Genomic DNA, 27,694 nt, shown 5'->3' with positions numbered 1-27,694 from the left:
TGGAAAAGTATTATTAAGAATAAACTACCTTTTATAGGAGGCCTGGTCAGAAAATTGCCTTCGGAGTTGAAATATGGGTTATGGGGGTAGGGGGGTAGGGGGATCCCCAGAGGAGCATCCATCACGACCTGGGAAGCACGGAAAATAAAGTGCTCCAAAGAAATTAATCCACTCGGCAGCAGGTCGTGGTTTGGGGGGTGCAGGGGTCCCTGGGGGGAGGGAGTACCCCCTCTGTGATTTAGGTGTTGGGAGAAGTTTAATGATTGCAATGAAATGTGAGAAAATAAAGATGGGGGGGGGGGGAGAGGAAGGAAAAGGTAAGTTTTTCAAATCGGAAGAGGGTTTTTTTGGGGGGAAAGTGCAAATTTAAGCACCTGTAGGCTTTTTTAAATGCGTCCTAGGTTGTCTTTGCCCTCTTGTTGTTGTGAAGGGGGGTGGTTTGGGAGCAGGGAGGAGGCAGGAGCTGGAGGCAGGGAGGAGGCAGGTGCCTCAGGCAGGGGAGGAGCAGGGCTCACCTGGGCGCAGGTACGGCCGCAGGATCTGTGGGGCAGGTAAGGGTCTGGTTTGGGGAGGGAGGGGGGCTTCGTGTTGGGAAGGGGCTGGGGAACATCACCCCGAGCCATGGGGGTCACCCCACATCCCCCCTTCCTCTGTAGATGGGAGGGGAAGGGTCTCCATCTCTTCCCGCCTTTTTGGGTGGGTGGGGATAGGGGGGAACCCCTCAATTTGGCATCCCAAGCAGCCCCGTAGGAGGAGAGGAGAGGGATTGGGGTGATCCCAGACCCCTTCCCCTTGTAAAAGCAAACTGAGGTGTGTTTGGGGGGGTACATAGGGGTGTGTGGGGTCCTAGACCCACCAGAGGTGTCCCACCACCCCAGGGTCCTCAATCTGGCATCCCAAGCAGCCCCATAGGGGGAGAGGAGAGGGATTGGGGTGAGCCCAGACCCCTTCCCCTTGTAAAAGCAAACTGAGGTGTGTTTGGGGGGGTACATAGGGGTGTGTGGGGTCCTAGACCCACCAGAGGTGTCCCACCACCCCAGGGTCCTCAATCTGGCATCCCAAGCAGCCCCATAGGGGGAGAGGAGAGGGATTGGGGTGAGTTATCCCAGACCCCCTCCCCTTGTAAAAGCAAACTGGGTTGTGTTTGGGGGGGGGTACATAGGGGTGTGTGGGGTCCTTGACCCACCAGAGGTGTCCCACCACCCCGGGGTCCTCAATCTGGCATCCCAAGCAGCCCCGTAGGGGGGAGGAGAGAGATTGGGGTGAGTCATCCCAGACCCCCTCCACTTGTAAAAGCAAACTGGGGTGTGGTTGGGGGGGGTACATAGGGGTGTGTGGGGTCCTCGACCCACCAGAGGTGTCCCATCACCCCAGGGTCCTGGTGGGATGGGGCAGAAGGGGGGGTTGCTGGTGCCCCCACAGCAGTGGGGCACGATGGGGCAGCAACGCTCTCCAAGGAGGAAGTTGGAAAATAAAAACAGGGTATGTGGGGCTCGAAAACAGGTTGAGGGGAGAGTGGGGCCACGTGGTGGCATGGAGACCCCCCCAAACCTCCCCGAACCCCTCATCAGGACCCTCCTTGCTCTGCTCCCCAGCCAAATTAAATGTAAAAGCTCTGCCCTGAACAGCTAGAACAAAAATCACCGCCAAATTGTGGTGCGCTGAACCAGAAACTCTCTCCCCACCCTCCTCTCCCGGCGGAATTGCCCCCAAAATGCCTCTTTCAGTGCCTGAAAACGTGCAGATGAGGAGGAAAAGTGGCGTCCAGGGGATTGCCCTCCCCGAGGGACGGTGCCTCCCTTCGCAGGGCGCAGCTGGGGAAGGGTTTCTTCCTTCTTCCTACCAGCTTGGAGTTAAAAATAACACAAACTGATAAAATAAGGGACGGGGAGGTACTCAACGGGCTTGGTTTTTATGTGCTTAAGGTGAATAATTGGATATATCTGGGGTATATTGTGCTGGAAATGGGTTTCTTTAGTCTCTCGTCCTGGAGAGTTTTTCTTGAGGGATGCTGAAGGCAGCGGGGAGGAGCACTTACCCTGTGGGGCGATGGGGGGACAATTCTAGGACGGGGAATGGTCTCATCTTTGGAAAAATATGAGGGTTTTTTGGCGTTGTTGGTGGTGGCAGTGTTGGTTTTCAGTCCCTGTGTTGGGTCGGTGCTTGTGAGGCAACGGGGGTTGGTGGAGTCAGGGCTATTCCATCATCGCCCATCGCGGAGCTGGGGCAACCACCACCACTGGAGAGCACTTTAATTCTCTTCAGAAGAGAATGCTGCTTCTTTTCTTCTCAGAGGCGAAGAAAAATCACTTTTAAGAGGATAACACGCGTTTTCCCAAACAGATCATTTTTAAAGTCAGACCTCGTTGCCTTAAACCCACAAACAAACGAACGCGGGTTGTAAAGAGAAGCAAAAGGATGACGAAGCGCCCGTTCCGAGCCACTGTAATTAAGAAGGCTTTGGCTAATTTGTTTTATTTCTCAGCTTTCTCTGCTGGGCTGTAACTCGGAGCTGCTTCCCTGACGGCGGGGATGGAGAGTCCAAAGCAGAGAGAGAGGGGACATCTCCCTCTCCATCACCAGGGCTTCGGTCTCTCTCTTCTCCCAGCGCCTCTTTCCAGTTGGGTCCGTTGTGTCTATTGAGCAGATCTCAGGTGTGACATCTTCATCCCAGTTTGAACATCCACATTGATTTTTCCCATGACAGGGGGTCTTTGTTTTCAGATTAGCTCGATCTGTCTCCTATGTCATAGAGTTGTCCAGGCTGGAAGGGACCTCCAAAGGTCATCTAGTCCACCAACAGCCGCTCCTGATGGTCCTTCAGATATTCCCCAGCAATTGAGCCCAATAGATTCCAGTGATGATGTTATTTTTTAACCTAAGGCTAAAGCCCCCCCAGGATCTTTTAGGGGCAGAGAAGTTGCTTTCCTGGGCTGGCAGATGTGGCCGGGCTTGGGAGTATTATTAACGAATAACATGATTGTTGGGTGTCACCACAAACACTCCCCGGTGCAGACGGAGGCAGAGATAGAAGGAAAACCGAGGATAATGGGATGAAATGGTTCAGAGTGGGGTTTTAGCCTGACGTTAATGCATTAGGGATCCAGCCCCTCAGGGAGCTAATGGAAGTGCTGCTAGGGTTAGAAGTGCCTCTGCAGACAAATAAGACAGCGCTGGTAATGGAGAGAGGCAGCAGGCAGGAGGAGAGCTGGTATTCGTAGGTGATGCCTCTGCTGATGTCTCTTGGGTGTCTCTTCTGCCGTCTTTCTGTCCTCAGAGGGGACATCTCCCTCTCTTCTTCTCCAGTTACCCCATTGCTGGACTGTTGGACCTGTTGGTGTCCAAAAGAGGCCATGGAGATGCTTGGAGGGCTGGAGCTGAGAGAGTGGTTCAGTCTGGAGAAGAGAAGGCTCTGGGGAGACCTCATCACCTCTTCCAGTCCCTAAAGAGGCTCCAGGAAAGCTGGGGAGGGACTCTGAATCAGGGAGGGGAGCCATAGGAGGAGGGGGAAGGGTTGGACACTGAAAGAGGGGAGATGGAGCTGAGATGTGGGGAAGAACTTCTTTGCTGGGAGGGTGGGGAGAGCCTGGAATAGAAGCTGTGGTTGCCCCATCCCTGGAGGGGTTCAAGGGCAGGTTGGAGGGGGCTTGGAGCAACCTGCTCTGGTGGGAGATGTCCCTGCCCAGGGCAGGGGGTGGAATTGATGATCTTGAAGGTCCCTTCCAACATGAACCATTCTATCATTCCCCCCCAGGTGGAGGATTTGGGCCGTGGGGTTGTGTTGTACGGGGAGATACTCATGGAGAGCAGGCAGAGTAGGAAATGAGCTGATGGAGGATGCTTTTTTTGGCCAAAGCACCTCATCCACTGCTGGTCTGTCGGTCTGGGTTTGATGCTCTCCTCCTGCAGCCTCAGATTGAGCAGGAGGAGACACAAACCACCTCGAAAGCCTTAGAAATAGCTTCGGTCTTTCCAGATCCACACCTCAGTGACGTTCCCCAGCTGAGCCTCAGCCCAGCCTGTTTTTTTTTTTTTTTCTTTTCTTTTTTTTCGTGACCCGAGACATTTCTCCTCTGAGTCAGCCTTTCCCCGGGGACCATCCCTGTGACCTGCAGATGCTCTGAGATCCAGGCAGCAGGTCCCACGGTGAGCAAACCAGCTCTGGTGTGGTTGAACTGCCTGATTTGCAGAGGTCTAAGGGCAAAGTTAATTGCAGGGGGGTGATGGCTGCGAGCTGTTGCCACTGGAGAACTTTAGACTGTAATTTCCAAGCTGGAGAAAATGGAAGTGATGCCCTGACCGAGACATTATCAACACACTAATAAGACCTTTGCAAAAAAAAAAAGTGTTTGGTAAAGCGAATGAGACCTTTGGAAAACTCAAACAGTCCAGGGTTTTGGGCTGAAAAAAGACTATTTTTGGCTGCCAGGGTAAGGGCAGGAGGAGGGGGTGACAGCCTCCCCATGTGTTTGCATGCATTAACCATAAACCAAGAGGCAACCAGCTCTTTTGGGAGGCAGTAAGAGCAGATGAAACGGTAAATCATTAAGCGCGGCGTTGGAATAAACAGGGGGCAAAGTGCATTAATTACAACTCGTTACGTGGTGGCGTTGCCGACCGCGCCACGTTCGACGGCGAGGGAGAGGGGCAAAGTCAGGCCCCGCAGGGATGCCCTGGGGGTGGTGGTTGGTGGTGCCAACCCCAACATCAGCTGGACCTTCAGCTTTTTATCTGCTCCCCAGTGACCGCAGGCAAAAATCTGGCTGCCTTTGGAGCTGTAAGGACAAACGAGAGCCTGTTTGGCTCCAGGGAACTCACCGTTGAAAAGATAATTGGTTTGGCTTTTTTTTTTTTTTATTATTATTATTATTTCCCCCCCCCTCTGTGCTCACCTTTTGTATGTTTTCAGAGGAGGAAGAGAAGCAGGGGAAATAGTTTGGCTGGTGACGCATCCCAGATAAGCCACCTTGCTTCCTCCAGGTGAGGGATTGGGTGGGTACAGGTGGCAAGAACCCCAAAACAGTCCCCATCACCCTGCAAGGTGGGTGTGCTGGCTGCTGGACTCTATTTAAAGCAATCTTTAAGTTTCCTTGCTGGGTCAGTGTATCCTTTAGTTCCTCCTGTTTTGACTGTGGTGATCTCCTGTGGGACACCATCAGGTCCCATTAAACATCTGCCTTTAAAATGGCTGGTTGACAAGGTTATATGTATCCTTTAGTTCCTCCTGTTTTGACTGTGGCGATCTCATGCAGGAAACCATCAGGTCCCATTAAATATCTGCTTTTAAAATGGCCAGTTGATGAGGCACTAAACCAGACCTCCCAGCACTACATCAACCCGTCTTTTGAACACCTCCAGGGATGGGGCCTCAACCACCTCCCTGGGCAGCCCATTCCAATGCCTGATGACCCTTTCAGTGAAAAAATTGTTCCTAATATCCAGCCTGAACCTCCCCTGGCATAACTTGAGGCCGTCTCCTCTCGTCCTGTCGCCTGTGACTTGGGAGTCACAGGTGACATATATTTGACTCTGTATTGCTGTGGAAGTGTTGTAGTGTTGATATGGCATGATATGGCTGTGGTACATCTTGTCCTGGTATTCTGGTGTGGGCTGAGTTCTGCTTTCAGTTGTTAACCTGATATTCTACCATGGCATGTATGCAACCATATTTCACCCAGAAAATACAGATTTCTCAGCCACTTCCCTGGCTCAGGTGTGCTGCTCCCTTAATCCACAGGGATACAGGTGGATGCTCCGATTCCCTGGTTGTCTTTTTTTCAAAGGACTAAAAAAAGGCCATTGTATTAATCCACTGGACTGTGCTACCGTTGCCGGTAAAAAGCGTCTTGCTTTGATTTTGTGTTTAATTACCCGGTGCACCCACTGTCAATAAATCTCTCCTTTCAAGTCATGAAATAAGGCAGAGCCTTGCGGTGCTGCTAACGGCTGCCTGCAAAGCTGCTTGCCCATAGGGTCAAAAAATAATCCTTCCCGTGCATGGCTTTTCCACCCTCGGATTAAATCCCCTCCTAAATTTGTTGTCATGAAGCCCTCGGTGGTAGTTCATGGGTACTTGGTGAGGGCAAGGTCATCAGCTGTGTAGCTGCCTGCACCAGGGTGGTGTTTGCATGAGCTGGCAATGTTTGCTTACCTCCAGGTGTTGGATCAAGCCAGGTTTGGTTAAACCAGTTCAAATTGGGCAGGTCGGCGACAGGGCTGATCTCACCCGGTGGATTTTCCTGCCTCTTGGGAGATGGTATCTCCCAAGAGAAACCCAAACCCTCTTGGGCGTGGGTTTAACGGGGAGAAACGAGGTGTCCCTGGGACAAACCGACCTGAAATGAGACATTCATAAAGCCAAAGCAATCGCTCTTCCTCTCAAAGGCTGGCATCAACAAGACATGGTCAACCTCATGCCCTAACTATCCTTTACGTAGAAGGCAGTCAACAGCAGGATAAGAGCATTTTTTGCTTTATATTTCCAGCAGGTGGGGGCTGAAGCCCAAAATGCAGCCTCAAAAGAACAAGACATGGTCAACCTCATGCCCTAACTATCCTTTACGTAGAAGGCAGTCAACAGCAGGATAAGAGCATTTTTTGCTTTATATTTCCAGCAGGTGGGGGCTGAAGCCCAAAATGCAGCCTCAAAAGGTGGTTTAAGGATAACAGGGTCATGGGAGTCTGTCATGGAGAGGTCACCAATTTGGTCACCAAATTCCATGGGTCCATGCTATGTAGATGAATGGATGGATGGATGCATGCATGCATCCACGCCACCAGAGACCTGGTTTCTGCCCGGTGTTAAGCTCAGCTCGGCATGGAAAAGAGCGTTAATAAATAGAAAAGGGAGTCCTGGGTGCTGGCAGCCCAGCCTTTGCTATCAATTAAAAAAAAAATAATAATCCTAATTGACCAGCCTGACACAACCGACCTGCGATCGCGCCAAGGCAGGCCCCCGAACATATGCTCGAGCCCACATCAAAGAGCTAATCGGTTCTCCACCTAATTAAGCAAACCAGCAAATGGCAAACAGGAGCCGGCTGGGTTTTAATTGCTGTAATTCTCCTAGGAGACGGGTCCCCCGGCCCTCCTGCAACCGGTGCACGTGTGTGTGCTCAGGCACAGAGGCTCCAGCAGCTCTGCTGGGATCCCCGGGGCTCCTTGCAGTGCAAATCCTGGCTTAGTGATGCTCTGGAGAGAGAAGAAAGGGTGGGAGGAGGTGGTGATGCAGGGAGCAAGTCATTTTCTCTGCCCAGAACCAAAATGTTTTATTTCCAGCAGCTTTTGGAGCGTTGGTTTTTTTTGGAAGATAAATTGTTAACAAAATGCTTTGGCTTTGCAAAATAGATGTGGCATGAGTTGGGTTTTTTTTTTTCTTTCCCCTCCTTGGGCTGGAAAAATTCCGGGAATTTCAAAAATTTTTGGACGTAGCACATCACTTCTGTGGCTGTTCAAGGAGCTGAAGAAACCCACTGATGTTTGCCCCTAGACCTCACTGTTTTCTCTCCTGCATGGTCCCAAAAAGCCCACCTTGCCCTGGTCTGCAGCGGATGCTCTCGCTCGTGCCTGCAGAAGGGTAGGAATAGGAGGAGCTGGGAGGGATCCCGGGGGATGCAAAGTTCAGGCTGGGATGTGTCAGAGATTGCAGCAGATACGGGGCCTCTGCTAAACTAGCCTGGGCTCTGGCTTTTTTGGGTATTTCCTAATCCTGGGGCCAAGACCTCAGAGAGGTCCCACCTCCCACCCTTGGAGGGTTCCTCAGTGCTTCTTCCTATTCCCTCACGCCTGGTCAAGACTTTTCCAGTCCTCTCTGACAAGAAAAAACCCATTTTTTCCCCAGTGCTATGTCAAATAACTGGTTTAAGTTGTATAATGACATTGTTTTTCTTTGCCTTGCAGCCGGAGGAGGTTGTCAGGATGGCGAACTTCAAGGGTCACGCTCTCCCAGGCAGTTTCTTCCTCCTCTTTGGGCTCTGGTGGTCTGTGAAGTACCCGCTGCGGTATCTCAGCCAGACAGCAAATAAGAAATCCCACAGGACTTACTGTTTCCAACGCGTGGATGCCATCGAAGGGGGAGTCAAAATCATCTTCGCTCTAATAGGTAAGGGTTATATTTTACTAGTTCCCAGCCTGTAGCCCTTACTCCAGAGAAACTGGTCCAGGCGTGGAAGGATACATCCTTGATGTTCACCTTGTCTTGATGTCTAAGAGAGTTGGATGTGAAAAGACCAAGTCTCGTAGCCCTTCCCAAAGCAGAGCTACCATTAATACAGGATTTTTATATCCGGTCCTTCCCCCCCTTAACTCAAAACCATCAGCTCTTGCTTCAGATCCGCCCCACAGCAATGAGTAGCATCAACCATCATTGCGTATGAACCATCAGAAATGGGGTGCTCTTGGGTGTCCGTGCAGGGATGCTGGCAGAGCAGTTCGTCCCAGATGGTCCACACATGTACCTCTACAGCGGGGAGAACCACGACTGGGTGAAGCTGATGAACTGGCAGCACACCACCATGTACCTCTTCTACGGCCTCTCCGGGGTGGTGGACGTCTTCACCTACATCTCCCAGGTGGTGCCGCGGGGCCTGGACCGCCTCATGCTCTCCGTGGCCGTGTTCGTCGAAGGTGGGTAGAAGGTGGTGCTTAATTCTGGGAGGGATGTTGGAGGGCGAGTCGGGGAGGGACCAACGTTTGCCGGAGTGAGATATTGCTCTGAAGGCCCCTGAAGATAGGACATGTTGTAGGTGATGTATTATCCAAGGGCAATCCGTGTCAAGATGGGAAATACAGGCATCACTAGGTCCTGGTTTGGGATTTCTGGGGTGACAGCGGTAGCAGGCAGCAGGATGAGTTTCCTCCTTATGATAAATGGCTGGTGGACGCTGCATTTATCTTGTGTCTACAGAGCTGTTTGCGTGCCCCGCGTTCTCCCCCGAGAGCCATTAATTGCTCTGCAGGCATCGTCATCCTCATCTGCTTGCCTTGCACGTGGCGGAGTCGAGTGACTTATTCCAGCTTCAGCACATCATGAATATCATTTTGGCTTCAGGCTGTCTTGCGGGTTGCCAGCCAGGATTTCAGACCCCTCTTGGATCACAGAGGGAAAAGACAATAGGAAATGAAGGTCTTGCTTATACAGAAAACCCCCTGATGAAGGCACATCTCTTGTTCTTTTCCTTTTCCCCGTTTCCCGAGGTTTTTGAAGTCACAGCAGGGGCAGCGCAACAGGCAGAGTTTGGCATGTAAGAAAAGGAAATCTATCATTTCCAGCTCCTAAGAAAATGATGAGGTTTAGCGACAGAAAAGTAGGACACAGCAGGAGCCTGGCTAAGAGGGGAAGGTTATCTGAAGAGGTGACAGCACCGGCATGGGAAGAAAACCACCCTTCTGTTGGTCTCCATCTTGCTCAGATCTTCCTGCCCCTAGGTTGGGCACCTCATCCCTCCAGGATGGTGGGAGACCTGGAGAGAAGGGTCCAGGGGGACCTCATAGTGGCCTTCCAGCATCAGAAGGGGGCCTACAAGAAAGGTGGGAAGGGACTTTTTACAAGCACATGTAGAGATAGGACGAGGGGGAAGGGTTTGACACTGAAAGAGGGGAGATGGAGATGAGATGTGGGATAGAGCTTCTTTGCTGTGAGGGTGGGGAGAGCCTGGCCCAGGTTGCCCCGAGAAGCTGTGGCTGCCCCATCCCTGGAGGGGTTGAAGGGCAGGTTGGAGGGGGCTTGGAGCAACCTGGTGTGGTGGGAGGTGTCCCTGCCCAGGGCAGGGGGTGGAATGGGATGATCTTTAAGGTCCCTTCCAACCCAAATCATTCTATGATTCTGTAATTCTATGTGGAGTCCCTTGTTTTCATGATGACCTGTCTCAATTCCCCAACCAGGCGGGCGATTTACTCTACCAGGGTTCTGTGGTCAAAGGCTGGTGGTGTTACAGCATGGTGCTTATTTTGGCAGGTTGTCTCTTTTACTACCACGTCCTTCACCGCCCCATGCTGGATCAGCACATCCACTCCCTGCTGCTCATCGCCATCTTCTCAGGAGCCTGCAGCGTCATGCTGGAGGTCTTCCTCCGCGACAACATTGTCCTGGAGATGTTCAGAGCCGGCGTCACCATCGTCCAGGGAACGTGGTTCTGGCAGGTCAGTTCTGCCTCCTCTTGCGGAGCAGAGCACCGAGGTAGGAGAGCAAGGGGAAAAGAGGAGAAGGAGATGTACATCACCCATCAATCGCACGTCTCCGAAGGATAATTTTGCTGGGCTGGCTTCATAAATAGATCATAACCCAGGATGAAAATTCACCCATCACAGGTCATCTCTGATGACTGCTCCTGCTGCAATAGCCGTTTGTCTTGGCTTGTTGCTTCTCTTGGGGGGAGGAACCATCAAATGCGAGTGCTCACACTCAGCAAGCAACATTCTGCAGTATCTAACGACCACGTACTAATTGCTTAATGTGTCTAATGCACCCTGCAGCACTCCCTCTGGTTTAGTGGGAAGATGCAAACCCCATCAAGCAATGAAATGGCTGAGTTAAAAACACGGCTGGTGTCTGGCTCTGGTGGTAGTTGGGGAGGCAAAGAAATCAGCTGGAGATGATAACCACTGCCCAAAACTGGGCTGCTGACACGAGATGCGAGTTCCCCTCCTCTTCCTCAGCCCCAGGGCTGCTGCGCGAACTCAAATTCAAAGACTAAAAACTGTGCTGAGCTAGCAAAACGTGAAATTGGGAGTTTTTAAAGGGTGGCTCAGAGTCTGCAATGCAGAGGGACGAATCGTGGTTGAGTATTGTAGAGAAAAAGAAAGACTGCAGGCACAGACTTGCTTGGTGGGACCTCCCATTGCGAGGCTGGACTGCAATGAGCCCAGTGCTGTCTCAGAAAAACCAACACACCCGGTCCAAGCTTGAGCCCCTCGGTCACCTCATGGATCGTGGTGAGAACCGAGATGGACAGAGGGTGCTGGAGGCCTCCAGTACATTGATTTTTATTTTTTTCTTCCCCAAAAAGCAATAAAGTTCTTGTTCCACCCAGATCGGGGTCGTGCTGTTCCGGCCATGGGGAGGTCCAGTGTGGAATGAGGAGGACCACAGCAACATCATGTTCCTCACCATGTGTTTCTTCTGGCACTGGGCGGCCGCCGTGGCTGTCCTGGCTGTAAACTACACTCTGGCTTACTGGTATGACTGGGGCATGAGTTTTTGGGGGGCAGGAAGGAGGGTGGGCGGACAGGGATGGGGATGGCTGGAGTGAGAGGCAGATGTTCTCCTGGAGAACAAAGTCACAGCTGAATAAGCAGGCCCTGACTGCTGCAAGTTTTAGGGCACGGCGACGACTGTACACATTATTTGTTGACTGCACAGAATGCAAAACAGTGTCAGCCAGAGCATTGAACACGGAGGAGTCAAATAATTGAGCCCCCGGAGCTGCTCCTGGAAGTCACACTGTTTGTTTTTTTTCTCTGCACTGGGTACTCTAAGTCAAACTTTAATTTGATAGAGAAAACAAAGCATTATCAGGAGCCCCTGACATTTTGTCCCCTCCCTTGCAAGGATTTCGAAGCGCTCGACAGTCACTGAGTTATTGGAGGTGCAACACCACGGTCTGATGGCCAAGACATCACCAGCCCCAAGGATGGCTTTTCCAAGGGGATAGGAAGGGGACATTATCCCACTTTCAGGGGTGCTCCTACAGCCTACGAGCCTCTGGGCTGGGGAGGGATTAGATTGACTATTAGGAAAAATGTCTTCCCCAAAAGGGTTATCAAACATTGGAAGAGGCTGCCCAGGGAAGTGGTGGAGTCACCATCCCTGGAGGTTTTTAAAAGAGGGGTAGATGGGGGGGTGAAGATGATGGTTTAACGGTGGTTTGGGCAGTGTTGGGTTGACAGTTGGAGACTCAATGGTCTTAAAGGTCCCTTCAGCCTAGGCAACTCTGTGATTCTCTAAGGGAGAGAGCCTGGTGAGGGGACAGGTTTGGGTTTTTTTGGCTAATGGTGATTTATCACCCGTGTGTTCCAGGTGCATCCAGAGGTGCACGCGAGGCAGCGGGGAGCCCTACATCAACCTGGGAGTCCGGCAGCAAAAGTGTGACACCAGCTCCCAAGCCGCCTTCCTGAATGGGTCTGATGAAGAGTGAAGAACACAAGCAGAATCCGTTTTCTAGAAGAAAAAAAAAAAAAGGAAGGAAATAATTAAAATCTAATGATATATTTATATTTCGGAAGAGCAAAGTTCCACCTTTCAAGCACGCTGAGCTCACAGGTGGCAGCTCCATCCATACCTGAGTATCACCGTCTCTGAAATGAGCACCCATTTGCAGTGATTTTTTATTTTCAGCAACAAAATGAAGTGCAGAAATTCGAAAAAGGAATGAGATCGCTTCGTCCGATGGGTTCCCGGGCGTGTTTCCATGGTGATGGAGAGCATCCTTCGGCCCAGCTGACTTTTCCAAGCCCCTGGAGGCTTTGACCCGCAGTGATTGAAGGCAGGGAAACCTCCTGGCTGAGGTCGTGCACCTCCAGACCAAGGCATCATCCCAGGGAGGAAGACTAAAAGAGTGTTAAACGCAAGATTACGTCAAATTTGCAACACCGTGGCTTGATTGTGCACGATACAGATTTTATTACCGGAGCTTTGAACTGAAGAAGGGTTTTGTTAATAGTTTTCCTGTTCACTCGAAGGCTGAAAGAGTGAATAAATGTGAAATAAAAATCCCCGCTGAGCTGATATCCTTAAATTTAAGTCTGATAAATTATAGAGGGCGTAATAATAGCTTAGACAAATCCATCCCTCAGACCTGCAGAGCCTGAAGGGCTGGGAGATACATGGCTAAGCAGCAGGGATTCATAAAACATCCCGGTTTTCCATTGAAAATGAACCCTTTCCGCTTGGAAAGCGAGATGAAAAAGGCACAACGCGTTGTTTTTAGCCTCCCTGCGCCAGCTAATTTCTTGCAAAAAAAGTGCAATATCTATCTCCTCCTAGATCGGAGGAAAAGGTGGCAGTTGTGAGTACCAGGATTTAAAAAAAAAAAAATAAAAAAATTAATTATATGTAAAATAAACACCAGCACAAGCTGAATTGCAACCGTGGGTGTCTCAAAGCCGGGGGCTGGAAGGATGCTCTGCTCTGGAGCCTTCTCGCTGCTGGGGGATTGGTTTTGGAGGGTGTGGGGGGATGGATGGAGGCTGATTTTTGTGCTCACATTGATGCTCAAACACAAACGGGCAGGTCCCTGGAGGCTGAAGGGGGGAGGGGGCTACAGCCTGGATTTTATTGCTGATTAACAGTGCTGTAAAGATTAACCAGCTTTCCCTGAACGCCAGCTTTCCTGCATTCCCCCCACTGAGCTGGTTTATGTTGCAGGGCTGGGTGTCAGGAGGCAAAAACAGGCTCAGTGCAAAGAGAATTAAGCAGAGGAGCAATAGATCTCTGTAAATCCATCTGATAAACGCCCCGCAATTAAGTCTCATAAATTGTTACCGCCGAACACGACGAGCATTTTGCAGATAGTTGGGTTTTTTTATGCCGAGTGGGAGATTTATTTATTTTTTTTTCCTAAACTGCAGAAATTCCTCTCGCTGCTACGATAAGACGTGACCGGGGGAGACAGGACTCACTGTCTCACCTCCAAATAGGTGGATCCTTTTTTTTTCCTAAACTGCAGAAATTCCTCTTGCTGCTACGATGAGATGTGATGGGGGGGAGGAAGTGACTGGGGGAGACAGGACTCGCTGCCACCTCCAAATAGGTAGATCCTAAAGGTCCCTTCCACCCTCGACAATTCTATGAAAGGCAGAAAACCCTATTTGCAAGAAAACCCTACGTGGTGGCTGACACACCGAGTTACCTGCAGTGCCGCAGGACCCAACCCGAATTTAACTAAGGGTTTCCGAGTTATTTCCCTTTGGAAAACAGCAGGAACATCCCAATTTCCGTGGAACAGCCTCATGAGGGCAGCAGCGACTGGAGGAGCTGGAGCTGGACCAGCTCCGGTTGAGGAGGACCTCCTCTGGTTGAGGTCGAAGTCACCTTTGCAGCCACCATCCCTCCTCCTGGCTGTCCCCAAAAGCCAGGGGTTATTCCCATCCCAGGACACAGCATTTTAAAGCTGACCTGGGTTTTTTAAAAGCTCTCCTTGCTTTTCGAAGGCGGGAGAGGGTTGATTTCATCCTCCCCGGCTCCTTTCACCCCAAGGTTTTCTTTGTCCCTTGTCACTGCATGGCCACAAAAACCCTTTTCCCCTCCATAGCACCTGGTGTCTGGAATAACCCCAAGGTTTTCTTTGTCCCTTGTCACTGCGTGGCCACAAAAACCCTTTTCCCCTCCGTAGCACCCAGTGTCTGGAATATTTTGGGTCTGCCTCATTAACTCCCAGCTCCTACAAACATCCCAGGACGGTCAGCACGGGGCTGGATAATTTGTTTTCCAGCTCGGGAGCACGTTCTTTCCCCAGGTATGAAGGTCAGCGACGGAGGCGAGATACAGCCTGTGATTAAGCAAGAAAATACAGGCCGTGCTCATTTCTGGATGAGAATGAGGGATTTTTTTGGTTTGGGTAAAAATGCCACGTTTGTAAATAGCCTCGGTACCCAAACAAGGGCGTGAAGGTTGAAGGTGTTTGGTCTGGAGATGGATTATTATAGAGAGATGCCATCACAAGCCACCCTCCCCATTTATGACAGAAATACCAGGACGGTCCTAAATCGAGTATGGCTTTTAACGCAACCTTAATATCAACCAGGAGGCCTGAATTGTGTTTTTTCAGGGTATAAATTCAATTGTCAGCTGGTGTCTGTGCACTGGCCCCACTGGCTGGAGGACACCAAGGGTATATTTGCACCCAGATCCATACCTGGCTCCCAAAGGGCTGCCCTGGGCCATGTCTCGGGGGTGGATTTTTGCCTTGTGTAACTGCATCCTGATGTTGTTGGCCACTGTTGGCTGCCAACAGTCCTGGGACTCAGTGACCTGCCCATCCCAAGGCAGGAAGGAGCTGCTGAACATCCCAAGGGTGATATCTCACCTCCTCTTGCCAAGGAACCCGGCCAACACCTCCCTCCCCCCCCAAAAAAAACCAGCCAAATGCTCTTCCTGGGGCAGAGATAGGATCTGCCTCTGCCACCCTTCGGGGCCCACGTTGATGTAAGGCTGAAATGAGGGTGTAGGCAGCAGAACAAGCCCTGCCTGCGCTCGTGCCACCTGCTTCACCTCCCCTGTTGCCTGTTTATGAAAGCCGGTGTTAGCATTCGTCATAATAATAATAATAATAATAGTACTTTGCACTTCCCGACCAACCATCCATCTGCAGCGCTGGAGCTGCTGGCAAACCTTTAATTAGATTGTGCCTCCCACCACCCCCAGGAAGCAGGCAAACATTATCACATTTTTTCATTAGCACCGAGGGCTGGTGATGAACCTTTCGGGGAGAGGATGTTGCAGTTACAGCTGAGAGGAAAAAAGAAGGGGGAAAAAAAAATATATATATATATTAAAAAATCAAGTTCAGTTCAGGGTTTAGCTGGAGAGGCTGGGGTGGGGGGGGGTAGGTCAAGGAGAGATCTGCCTCCCTGGGAGGAAGAGGATGGCAGGAGGGGGTTGCTGGTACAATCCCATAATATTCCTCCATGCCTCAGTGGTTTGCAGCTCAGGAACTGTGGTGGAGTTGCACCCCTGCAGTGATTTTTAGCACGTGCGGGGTGCGAGTGACCTGCTGTGATTTTTTTGGGGGGAGGGGGTCATCCTTTCTCGGGCTGTCCCCTCGTGGGGCTGTTGTTCCCAACCACTTGTCACAGCAGCTTCACCCTCCTTTTTATGGTGGGGATGGTTTAAAAGGCTGGAACATTTCCTTTCCTCACCCATTTCATGCACCTACAGTTTTTTCCCCACTGTCTGCCTGGCAGGGAGCCTTTTCATGGAAACCTTTCTCGAGGTGCTTTCTCCTCTGTGGCCCCTTAAGCCCTGTAGAGAAAGGCACCTTCAGCCTCAGAGCAGATGGGTTTCAGCTGGGCCTCGTTCCCTCCTCTCTCCTTCCAGCTGCTGCCATCCCAGCCTCGGTTCTCCCTGCTTTCTTCCAAGATCTTGGATCATCCTGCCTGGAAAGCAGCTTTGGGGTATAAGTTTGTCCAGCTGGGTGGCTGTGGAAAGGAAAACCAAGCTGCAGAGAGGTCCCTGAAGGTGCTGCTGATCTTTTTCCAGCAAGAAAGGTATTTCCAGGCACAAATACAGGTTTGGGGGAGAATGTATTGAGAGCCTCAAGCCTCAGCCTTGAGAAGAAGGACTTGGAGGCGCTGGATAAGAAGCTCAACATGAGCTATCAAAGTGCCCTGGCAGCACAGAAAGCCCCTGGCATCGTGGGTTCCATCAAAAGCAGGGTGAGGATTCCACCCCTCTACTCCACTGTGGGGAGACCCCACCTGGAGCACTGTCTCCAGCTCTGGAGTCCTCAGCACAGGAAGGACATGGACCTGTTGGTGTGGGGCCAGAGGAGGCCACGGAGAAGCTCCAAGGGCTGGAGCCCCTCTGCTGGGAGGACAGGCTGAGAGAGTTGGGGGGTTCAGCCTGGAGAAGGCTCCAGGGAGACCTCAGAGCCCCTTCCAGTCCCTCAAGGGGCTCCAGGAGAGATGGGGAGGGACTCTGGATCAGGGAGGGGATCCATGGGAGGAGGGGGAAGGGTTGGACACTGAAAGAGGGGAGATGGAGATGAGATGTGGGGAAGAACTTGTTTGCTGTGAGGGTGGTGAGACCCTGGAATAGAAGCTGTGGCTGCCCCATCCCTGGAGGGGTTCAAGGGCAGGTTGGAGGGGGCTTGGAGCAACTTGGTGTGGTGGGAGGTGTCCCTGTCTGTGGCAGAGGGGTTGGAATGAGATGATCTTTAAGGTCCCTTCCAACCTGAACCATTCTATGATTCTGTTTTCTTTATTGTTTTTAGGGGTAGGTCTGTAAGAAAGATCTCCTGTGGGGGTTGTGTTTCTCTCTGTGCTTGGGCTTGTCAAGCTCCTGAAGCTTGGGTGAAGCTCTGTGTGTTTGTGGAAGCCCCTCTGCTGCTTGTGGGCTTCCCTGATGTGACAGGATGCTGTGCTCAACCATCTTGGAGGTGAGCGGTGATGGGTGTATGCAGCAGAATGGCCACCTCCTTGTTTTCCTTCCTTCCTCCTACTTGCTTCTGCTGATATGGAGATAATGGGGATAAAAGAGCTCCTGGCTATGGCTTGGTAGCTTCTGTGGCTGTGCTGGAGAAAAGCCCATCACCCCAAGGAGGGTTGTGCAGGCTGCTTTGCTTCCATGCTCTTCCAGCCTTGGGGCTTCCCTGGGGCACTTGCTCACGTGTGTGGCTCTTGGAAGGGCTGGGCATGGCTTGTCCTGCAGCCATGCTTGAGGTGGTTTTGGTGGCACGTGGAGTTATGTGCCTGTGGTTGCAAACCTGGGGGAAGACCACGTTGGGAATGCAGGGAGTGGTTGTCAGTGGTCCTCAGGTGGTGGGAGGCTTGGGCAGTGCTCCAGAGGATATTTTAGCACCATCAACTCGGAAGGAGGTGGGGACGCCGGGGTGGCCCATGGTATTTGGTTGCCTTGAGGCACTTGTGTTGCTCATCAACACATCTGGTGAGGTTCTAAGGCTGGGCAGCCATCGGGGATGTGATGACTGGCTCGTGTCTGGGGGTGCTTGGCGTGGGGGAGTGTCAAGTATCAGATAGGTGAAAAGGAGTGGAAGAGGCTGCTGTGTCCTGCCAGCCCATCTTTTGGGGGAGAAAGGGCCACCTTCCCCCTCCTCTTGGTTGCTCTGGGCTGGGAGATGGAGCTCACAAGGGCTCTGCTTTGGTTTGTGATCTCCTGGCCCCAAATCTCCTGCCTCCAGGCACCTTTTATAAGGTCAGACACCCCCCAAAAAAGGGGTTATCGTTGCTCTGGGCTGGGAGATGGAGCTCACAAGGGCTCCGCTTTGGTTTGCGATCTCCTGGCCCCAAATCTCCTGCCTCCAGGCACATTTTATAAGGCCAGACACCCCCCAGAAAGGGTTATCATGGACCTGGCAGCCCAGTTTAGACATTTCAGAGCCCTTACAGCAGAACCTGGCCATCCTGGGCGACGATACAGCCTTGTCTCTTCTTGGTTCCTTCCCCAGTTATCCAAAAAACCCAACATAATAACTAAATATACGTGGTTGCCATGGGAACGGGGATTGGCCGCTCATCCTGATTTTTGTGGCAAACTCTGGGAGGCTTTGCTTTTTTTTTTTTCTTTTCTTTTCTTTTTTTTTTTTCTCCTTAATAGCAGACACGAGGTGTCCCAGGTTGTGAAAGCCGGTTGACTCAGCGCGCCTTGAACTGGCCCGCAGGATGTTCAGCTCTAAACATCCTGTCTGAGGGCCACCTCCCCGTGGTGGCTTCTCCCTTTATCTGCCTCCCGTGAGTAACAGCCACTCCTTGCTGCCACATCTGGAGAGGGAGAAGGACAGGCAGGAGCCACAGGTAAAGTCTCCTGCCCATAGGGAGAGGAACACCTTGGGATGGGATGGACATGGCTGCTTGAGCTTGGGAAGAAGGGTTGTGGGGAGAGTCCATCTCTGCAAAGCAAAGGTTCAGTGTGAGGAGAGCCACCAAGGAGGCTGATGGAGACAATCTGTTGGTGATCTGTGGCTTTAGCTCTCTTTTTGAGGAGATTTATCAGGCTTTGGAGGCGCATCGTGGCAGAGGATGGGCAGGAGAGGGAGTTTGTGCCTCTTCTGTTGGGTGAGGATGTTGACACCAGGGAGATGTGCCCGGGTAGCAAGGATGGAGGAGGATCCACAAAGAGAAGACCATAGCTGAGTGCATTCAGGCTGGCTGTCCTGGGATGCTGCTACCCCTGCCAGGCTGATGGCTGCACCCATGGGTGCTCGTAGAGGGTACACACATGTCCCCATGGACAGCATCCTCCTGGTAGCACCCATCCTTCTGCATCCATGTGAAGAAATCCATACATGGAGAGGAAACCATGGATGGTGATGGACTTGGAGCTGCCATGGATGTGGGGGGAGGGCCAGGAAATTGGGGAGAAACGTTGTCCTTCCTGAGTGGAGCTTGAACAGTCAGTGCAGGGCACCGTAAGGAGAGCAGGCAGTTCCCATATGGCTATTAAGCAGGAGCATCGCAGCCCGGGAGCTGCGGAGGGAGAAGGGCAGCTCAGGTAATAACTTCTGACTGCAGCCATATTTCAAGTCTTCTGACAGACAAACTGGCTCCCAGGAAAAATAAATAACCCTGGTGCCTCTCCTCAGCCGGCGCTCCCTTCCCCGGCTGAAGCTCTCTTGGAGCTTCATCAGCTTTTAAGTGAGCGTGGGCTCCAGGGGAAGCTGGAGGGTGAGAGATACCAGGTTTTGGTGGGGTGGTGGAGATGTTGGAGCGGGGGATGTTGTTTTGCTGTGCCCTGAACCCACGAGCTGTGCGAGTGGACTGTTGCTTTGGAAACGCGCCTGGTTTCTCCTCGAAATAAGTGGCTGTTTTCTAAAAGGAGGTGGTGGTTTGGTGGGGTTTGCTTTTCGAGTGGGTTGCCTCCGAGCTCCTGCTTGACAAAAGGGTGGGTTTGGGACGTCTTGGCTGAGTGAGAGATGCCCCAGGGTATGTGGTGGCTGCTGAAGAGCCGTGTCTGGGTGGTGGGAAGTAAAAGGGGACTTGTGACAGCCACCAAAAGCCTTGCTGAATGGGGCTGCTGAGGGGCTACAAGGCAAAAAGGTCACCAGCCCCAAAAAGAAGAGAAAAGCCTTGCTGAATGGGGCTGCTGAGGGCTTACAAAGCAAAAAGGTCCCCAGACCCAAAAAGAAGAGGATATGGTGTAGGGGAGGACTATGTAGAGTAGGGTAGATGGTTGGACTCCATGATCCCAAGGGTCTCTTCCAACCTGAACGATTCTATGATTCTATGAATGAAGCTACTCAGCTGGTTGGGGTAGGAGATCCCAGGGACATACCTGAATCGGAGTGGTTTGGGGGCTGCTGGTCCCTCAGGTCAAGAGGGAATGTCCCCTGGATGTGGGGTGATTAATCCTTGGGTTAGAACCTCTGGAGCTGCAGGAGGGATGTGTCTGTTGTCATTCCTGATGCTTGGGCACCGGGATGCCTCTGCTCTCCTCCAATCATGCATGTCAAATTAACACTCCTGCTGGGTATCTTGATGGCTCCTGACTCCAGCTTCGGGCGGTTGCCCTTGTAGCCACAGTCCCTGTAGGACAATGGTAACATTTGGTTATGTATCATGCAATTGGGAGCTGCTTAAACGTGCCTTAATAGCGTTTGTTCTCAGTCACTTCAGCATCTAGATGTTTATGCAGGGGAGGTGTGTGCCCTGGACGGGGTGCCCAGGCTATAATGGGGAAAGACATGGGGCTTGGGCCATCTCACCATAATGTAGGCATCCAAAATGGAGCAGAAAACCATCACCCATCCCCGAGCCAGCTCCTGGGACGGGGCGTTTCTCAGCCACCTGAAAGGCTGTTTAGTAACTTCCCTCCTGAAAGGAAACCTTAACACGGTGTAAACAGCTTTGAGCCTTCCCCAGATCACCCGTGTCCTGGAGATGCAATGGATGATGATGTTCTCCAAACCCAAATGTGGAGCTCGCCCACGCAGGGCTGAGCCACCTCCAACGACTCCAGCTCGGCAGCCAAAACCCAACCAGGGACATCTCTTGCAGAGTTCTCCCTCACCTTAGGCACTTGCCACGCCACTTCCTACCCTTATTTTGCAGCACCTAATTACTTTCTAGTGTGGGAGGACTCGAAGAACGTGCTGGAGTTGTTCATCCAGCCTCTGCAATTTGCTCTGGTATTTATAAACGCAGCGAGGATGTGATTTGTGATGCAAGGGCAAGTCGGTGTGGTAGCTTCAGGATGAGTAATGCCTTCTTCCCTGCGGATCCGAGCTGTAGAAAAGGACCAGGAAGCCCATGAGGAGGGAAAGAGCGAGACCTCCTTAGGTGGTAGAAGCATACAGAGAGCAAGGAGAGAGGTCTTGTTGGAGGGAACAAGACCATCCCAAGGTAACATCGAAAGCTGGCTGCTGTAAGCTTTTAGATCATTGCTTGTTCCCTTCTGTGGTTGCTTCTCTGGGCTTTTTTTTTTTTTCAACAATTTGAGTATAGGCTTAAATACTTTACAGGATATGACTTTGTCTGTGGGAGCCCATTGAGCTACCCTACCTTTGCTCCTCTCCACCCTTGCTGGTACTTGGTGGTGCTGGTCCAGCTTAGCATGAAGGCAATTTTCATGCCTTTAGTCTTCGAGCTCTTCCTACAGGAGATGAAATCTCTTTCTCTTGTGCCAAATCACCGCTGGCGTGGCTTTAGTCTTCGAGCTCTTCCTACAGGAGATGAGATCTCTTTCTCTTGTGTCAAAACAACGCTGGTGTGTGACACGAAGGTTGTGTGGAATATGCATGAGACTCCTTTGGGAAGTTATGATGGTTCTTGGGTTGCCGTCGCCTCCTGTTGCGCAGGCGGTAGGGCCCAGCAAAGCCTTGGCTGGCTGGAGCTGCTGTACACGCCGGCTGGATTCACACCCTGCTAATTATCTAGTTGGGAGGGAGTTTATGTTCCGAGGAGATAATTGTTATGTTGCTTTTTATTAGGGAAAACTTTGTTATGGTTCCTCTTCTAAGAGCGTGTAGCTGTTAATGCTTTCTTGGGCACTGATGTGGGTTTTTCCTCTGGTATGATGAAGGTTGGAACAGGTTGTCCAGGGAGGTGGTTGAGGCCCCATCCCTGGAGATATTCAAGGTGAGGCTCGACGAGGCCCTGGGCAACCTGGTCTAGTTGGGGGTGTCCCTGCTGACTGCAGGGGGGTGGGACTAGATGGCCTTTGGAGGTCCCTTCCGGCCTGGACAATTCTATGATTCTATGAGTCTATGAAGTCCTGATGATGTTGCATCTCTGGTACTACCTCTTTGCAGCTGATGTTGGAGTTGTGCACCCCTGCTCTGTTGGGATGCGGGTCCCTGAGGACGCTGAGCAAGTGATCAACCCGACATCTCTCTTGGGGACACTTTGAGTCGGTCCCCAGGCACTCTTTGTCCTTGCAGGTCCAGCAAGCCAGACCCATGACAACGAGCTTCCTCGGCAGTGCCCTCCGGGGCACCTTCTTCTTCATTTTTGGCCTCTGGTGGTCCATACGATACCCCCTGAAGTATCTCAGACGGAAAGCCAATGCCGAGAGCCAGCCCAGCTATGGGGTCCAGCGAGCAGAAGTCTTTGAAGGAGCAGTCAAAGCTTTCTTTGCTCTGGCAGGTAAGAATCACAGAATCCCAGAATCTTCTAGGTTGGAAGGGACCTTCAAGATCATCTTGTCCAACCATCAACCTGACTGACAAAAATAGACACCCACACAACAAACAAGGAGCATCATCACTAAACCAGACCTCCCAGCACTACATCAACCCGTCTTTTGAACACCTCCAGGGATGGTGCCTCAACCACCTCCCTCAGATGATGATAATGATGAGTCTCTGCCCCAGTATCTACTGGCACTTCAGCCGCTCTCTCCCACAAGACTGGGGCTGTTTGTAGTTGGAAGTGGCCGGTGTGGGAGGGCTTGGGGACACTCTGGTGGCACGGTCTGTGATGGAGACCTTGCTATGGGATCCTCTCAGCAAATAGCACTAGGACTTCACCACTGCAAAGAAAGTCTTCCTGCAAGATTGTCCTTCCTTCTCTCTGCCCAGGGATACTGGTGGAGCAGTTCATTCCTGCTGGTCCCCACCTGCAGCTGTACAACCCCAAGACGCACAGCTGGACCGACCTCACCCACTGGCACTACACCACCATGTACCTCTTCTTCCTCCTCTCCGGCATCGTGGACGCCTCCCACGCCTCCCTCAAGCTGCCGCGGGGCTTAGATCGGCTCTCGCTGTCCGTGGCTCTCTTCGTGGAAGGTGAATCACCCACGGTGCCTGGGAGAACATGGAGAGGGGAAGGGCTGGGAGGGTCACCCATGTGCAGCAGCCCCAAATTCCTGGGATGTTTTGAGGCTGGTGAGGTGCTGTGCAAGCAGCCAGAGGTGGAGGGTGTGCAGATGTGAGATGGCACCCCCTCCCTGTTCCTTCCCAAACATGAATCTGGCCATGGCTGGGTGCCTCAGGTGCACAGGAGATGCAGGAGGTCCTTGGGGTGTGTGTTCCTGCTGATGACAAGCAGCTGGAGTCTCTCTTCGTGGAAGGTGAATCACCCACGGTGCCTGGGAGAACATGGAGAGGGGAAGGGCTGGGAGGGTCACCCATGTGCAGCAGCCCCAAATTCCTGGGATGTTTTGAGGCTGGTGAGGTGCTGTGCAAGCAGCCAGAGGTGGAGGGTGTGCAGATGTGAGATGGCACCCCCTCCCTCTTCCTTCCCAAACATGAATCTGGGTGCCTCGGGTGCACAGGAGATGCATGAGGTCCTTGGGGTGGGTGTTTCTGCTGATGACAAGCAGCTGGAGCTCTCTGGAGTCATAAAAAAAGGTGGTGTCCCCCCACCTTGGTTGGATGCACAGAAGGATGAACCCTGATGTAAAGTTCTCAAGATGAAGGTCCCCATCCTTGTGCTCCTCCTGGTAGCCCTATGGCCCTGGCTGGGGATCCCCACAGTTATAGGGGTTGAGATGGCACCCCCTCCCTGTTCCTTCCCAAACATGAATCTGGCCATGGCTGGGTGCCTCAGGTGCACAGGAGATGCAGGAGGTCCTTGGGGTGTGTGTTCCTGCTGATGACAAGCAGCTGGAGTTCTCTGGAGTCATAAAAAAAGGTGGTGTCCCCCCACCTTGGTTGGATGCACAGAAGGATGAACCCTGATGTAAAGTTCTCAAGATGAAGGTCCCCATCCTCGTGCTCCTCCTGGTAGCCCTATGGCCCTGGCTGGGGATCCCCACAGTTATGGGGGCTACTTTGCAGGCAGAGCAGACCCCAGTGTTGGGGCTGCATGGTCCTTGCAGGGTGAAGGTGACAATAAAAGGCTGTTTGCTGTCTGGCTCTTCCCACCAGGCAGATCATAGCAAGACCTGGAGGACAGTCTCAGTTTTCAGGTGTTTTTTTCTTAAAAAAAACCCCAAATCCCACAGCGTCCTTTTCTAATGCAGTGTGAATCTTGGCAGGTTTGCTCTTCTATTACCATGACTACAACGACGGTGCGCTGGACCACCACCTCCATTCCCTCTTGGCCATGGCTATCTTCGTTGGAGCCTTCTGTGCCCTCCTCGAGGTGTTCATCAGAGACCACATCATCCTGGAGACCATCAGGACCAGCTCCTTCCTTCTCCAGGGCTCTTGGCTTTGGCAGGTCAGTGTGCATCCAGTGCTCTCCTCCCAGCAGTGGGCTTCACAGCCAGGAAGGTGGGTGGAGGGGGGCTGCTCTGCCCTTTATGGCACTTCTCTTGGGGTTAGACCTCTAAATTGGTTGGAATATCTTAGCTAATGAGTGGAGGACAAGTGCCAGAGCTGTCCTCGTAGAGATATGCATGTGTAATGTATGCAGCGGGGTCAAACCTGCATCCTAAATGGAAATTAGACCCTACAAGGGTGGGAAGCCACAATCAGGGGGTTTCGATGATTTTATTAGGTCCAATTTCTTCCTCTGTTTCTTCAAAGTAGTTGGAAATATTTGGAAACCTCTCATTAATGACCCAGCTTTGGGTCTAGGGAGAAACACGCAGCCTGGGAAGGTGGCCTTTGGCTTCTCAGCTTTCTCTGGGGATGATGAGCTTTGGAGGAACCTTCTCTTCCTGAAATGCACTCCTGTGTCAGTCTGGGGAGACAAGTGTGTTTGGAGGTGCTGAGGGCAGTGGTCCAGGTGTTATTAGGGATTATTGTGCTCCTAGTCCATAGCCAGCTTCTATGGACTAAAACCAGGAGGAAAGGAGAAGGAGGGATGTGCTAAAGCCTGACACGTGGTGGTGCCTAACACCTCTTCTGTCCATGAAACCAGATTGGGTTTGTGCTGTTCCCTCCGTGGGGAGGACCAGGCTGGGATCAGACCGACCCCAACAACTTCATCTTCCTCACCATGTGCTTCTGCTGGCACTACGCGGGCGCGCTCGCCGTCCTGGCAGCAAACTCTGCTGCATCTCGCTGGTAGGTGGGGGAGAGGGGTCCTGGGGGGTTCCCAACACCGTGTGTGAGGTGGGATGGCCAGAGAGAAATGCCTAGACCAAATGCTACCCTGGGAAATCCAGCCACCAGCATCCCATGGGATAAGAACAATGGGTGTCCATGCACGTCTGAGCATGGGCTAGTCCGTGACTTGGCTGGAATCACGGAATGGTTTGGGTTGGAACCCAAACCTGGACACCTTCCACCAGCCCAGGTTGCTCCAAGCCCCCTCCAACCTGGCCTTGAACCCCTCCAGGGATGGGGCAGCCACAGCTTCTTGGGGCAACCTGGGCCAGGCTCTCCCCACCCTCCCACCAAACAAGTTCTTCCCCACATCTCAGCTCCATCTCCCCTCTTTCAGTGTCCTCCTCCTCCTCCTATGGCTCCCCTCCCTGATCCAGAGTCCCTCCCCAGCTTTCCTGGAGCCCCTTGACAGACTGGAAGGTCTCCCTGGAGCCTTCTCTTCTTGGGTAAACCCCCCAACTCTCTCAGCCTGTCCTCCAGCCCTCCCAGCATCTCCGTGGCCTCCTCTAGACCTGTTACAACAGGTCCATGTCCTTCTGCTGTTGGTGGCCCCAGAGCTGGAGGCAGCACTGGGGGAAAGTCTCCCCAGAGCAGAACAGAGGGGTAGAATCCCCCCCCCTCACCCTACTGGCCACAAAACAGGAATGTCTTGGTGCCACCAGGGAGGAGCCAGTCCTTACCAGCCTTCCCAAGCAGCCTGGGGTGGGTGAGGTGACGGCTCCCACTGCCTGCAAATTCCTGACCCATCTCCCTGTCCCTCCCGCAGCTGCAACGAGTCCTGCCAGCTGAAATTTGGGGACATCGACGTGGAGCTGGACTGTGGCATGTGCATCCGCAAAGGCAACAAGAGCTCCAGCGGTTGGACTGTGGCATGTGCATCCGCAAAGGCAAGAGCTCCAGCGGCGCCCTGCTGCCGGAGAGCCCCTTGGATGACAAATGAGGACGTGGAAACTTCTTCCCCAACTGTGGCTTAGAGCTCTTGAGATGAGGTTTTTTTTCTAAATTAGTCTTGATTAAACTACACCGGCACTGGATGGTGGAGCATCAGAAGTGGGAGGCAGGACCCCAAAGGAGGAACGTGACAGGAGATGCCCAACCTTTCGCGTGCGTCCCTTTGGCCGTAGTGAGAGCAAACCAGGCTCGTCTGGGAAGGAGTTTTTAATTTTTCCATGCTGTGAACTGCAGGACTGGTTTGCTGGTGGAGTCCAACTGGTGTGGCCGAGTTGGCTGTGGTTTTTTTAACATTATTTTTTGCTTCTGCAGAAGCGGGGGCCAAACCAGCCTTCGAAGCTCCCGGTGGCTGTCGCTCACTCTGGTGTTAATGGAGGGTGGGTTGGTTTGTTTTTTTTGTACAAAGCTTAATGTGCACAGAGAATATGTCATCACCAATAAAGTATTTTAACCCACCACCTCAATGGACCTCTTCAATACGGACGCCTTGAGACCTAAAAGTGTGGTTCAGGTGACATCAGGCTTCAAAACCTCGGGGGAAGGTGGATGAAATACCAGAGGGCTGGGAGTGTGTGTGATTTTTGATGTGGCCAAAGCTGCCCTGGAGAAAGGGGTTGGTGGCCTGGGATGGGTGGTTTTTTTTCCCCCACGTAGCTGCTCTCAAAAGTGTGGTTCAGGTGACATCAGGCTTCAAAACCTCGGGGGAAGGTGGATGAAATACCAGAGGGCTGGGAGTGTGTGTGATTTTTGATGTGGCCAAAGCTGCCCTGGAGAAAGGGGTTGGTGGCCTGGGATGGGTTTTTTTCCCCCATGTACTGCTCTTGTGCTTGTGTTAAATCAGAAGCTGAGAAGGTAAGGCAGCCCATTTGTGATGGATCTTGGTGTTCCTGGGGGATGAGGTGTTTGCTGGGCAGGGTTCAACTTGGAGACAGACCCTGGAAATGAGGTGGTGGCTTCAGCTGGTCCAGGTTGGGTGTATGGATCCTCCTGGTGAGGTTCTGAGAGCTGGGCTGTGTGGGTTTGGCTTTTCTTCTCCTCCAACAGCTTTATTCCCTCCCTGGAGCTGGTCGCTACCAACCAAGAGACAAACCAACAGCTTTCACTTTGTCCAGGGGTATGGGGTTTTTATTTTCCCCTTAGGTCTCCCATGAGGTTTGCAGCAGAATGGCACAGGGAGACGCTTCCTGCCATCAAGATCAAAACCTCATTTAAAAAAAAAAAGACGTCATTAAGCAGGATTAGTGAAAGAACAGCACGTTCATCATGGATGTTTGAAACGTCCTTCGCCGAGGGCCAAGCATGTTGAATTGGGGAGCACAACCAGCTTTGGTGGTATTATTATCTTTTAATACCTTTGCTGTCCTGCCTTGGGAGGTACAAGAGATGGCTCAGCCTAAACACGGCACAACTCAAAAAAAAAAAAAAAAAAAAAAACCCAACAAAAAAAACCCACCAAAAAACCCCAAAACCCAAACCTTCAAGCGTTGGGAGGAAAGAAAAAATCCTCCCTGGCTCAAAGTGGTTCCAATTTCCATCTCCTTCCCCCCTCCAACACCAGGAGGTCCCTGGAAGAGTGAGCACTTCATAATTTATTTTATTTCTTTTATTTTCTCCTTTGGGAGCAGGGCTGGAAG

General features: G+C 52.1%; 2 protein-coding genes across 3 annotated transcripts; both read left to right on the top strand.

The window, feature by feature from the left end:
* Window positions 1-478: 478 nt before the first annotated feature.
* LOC106893657 (transmembrane protein 45B-like) lies at window positions 479-12,177 on the top strand. The gene is made up of 6 exons (XM_014951822.1): window positions 479-551; window positions 7,900-8,101; window positions 8,413-8,625; window positions 9,956-10,140; window positions 11,031-11,176; window positions 12,017-12,177. Exons 2-6 carry the CDS (start codon window positions 7,918-7,920, stop codon window positions 12,132-12,134), a joined length of 846 nt encoding a protein of 281 aa, XP_014807308.1. The 5' UTR covers window positions 479-551; window positions 7,900-7,917; the 3' UTR covers window positions 12,135-12,177.
* An 8,712-nt stretch (window positions 12,178-20,889) lies between these two features.
* Window positions 20,890-26,429, top strand: LOC106893660 (transmembrane protein 45B-like). 2 transcript variants are annotated; one of them, XM_014951824.1, is made up of 7 exons: window positions 20,890-21,012; window positions 22,050-22,254; window positions 22,689-22,898; window positions 24,092-24,276; window positions 24,922-25,067; window positions 25,876-25,969; window positions 26,014-26,429. In XM_014951824.1, the coding sequence occupies exons 2-7, from the start codon at window positions 22,068-22,070 to the stop codon at window positions 26,047-26,049; spliced, it is 858 nt and encodes a 285-aa protein (XP_014807310.1). In that variant the 5' UTR covers window positions 20,890-21,012; window positions 22,050-22,067; the 3' UTR covers window positions 26,050-26,429. The 2 variants fall into 2 exon arrangements, with proteins under 2 accessions (XP_014807310.1, XP_014807311.1); XM_014951825.1 differs by having other exon boundaries at window positions 20,912-21,034.
* Window positions 26,430-27,694: the final 1,265 nt, after the last annotated feature.

Source organism: Calidris pugnax, unplaced genomic scaffold, assembly GCF_001431845.1.
Source record: "Calidris pugnax isolate Ruff unplaced genomic scaffold, ASM143184v1 scaffold145, whole genome shotgun sequence".
Classification (NCBI taxonomy): Eukaryota; Metazoa; Chordata; class Aves; order Charadriiformes; family Scolopacidae; genus Calidris; species Calidris pugnax.
Note: the sequence above shows the minus strand (reverse complement) of the source record. Positions and strands in the feature narration are given on the sequence as shown.

Coding starts and splice junctions, on each gene's coding strand:
- LOC106893657 (XM_014951822.1), top strand. CDS start 7,918: ATGGCGAACTTCAAGGGTCACGCTCTCCCAGGCAGTTTCTTCCTCCTC. Junction 10,141..11,030: donor AGGGAACGTGGTTCTGGCAG/GTCAGTTCTGCC, acceptor TGTTCCACCCAG/ATCGGGGTCGTGCTGTTCCG. Junction 11,177..12,016: donor AACTACACTCTGGCTTACTG/GTATGACTGGGG, acceptor CGTGTGTTCCAG/GTGCATCCAGAGGTGCACGC.
- LOC106893660 (XM_014951824.1), top strand. CDS start 22,068: ATGACAACGAGCTTCCTCGGCAGTGCCCTCCGGGGCACCTTCTTCTTC. Junction 25,068..25,875: donor AACTCTGCTGCATCTCGCTG/GTAGGTGGGGGA, acceptor TCCCTCCCGCAG/CTGCAACGAGTCCTGCCAGC. Junction 25,970..26,013: donor GCAACAAGAGCTCCAGCGGT/TGGACTGTGGCA, acceptor AGCTCCAGCGGC/GCCCTGCTGCCGGAGAGCCC.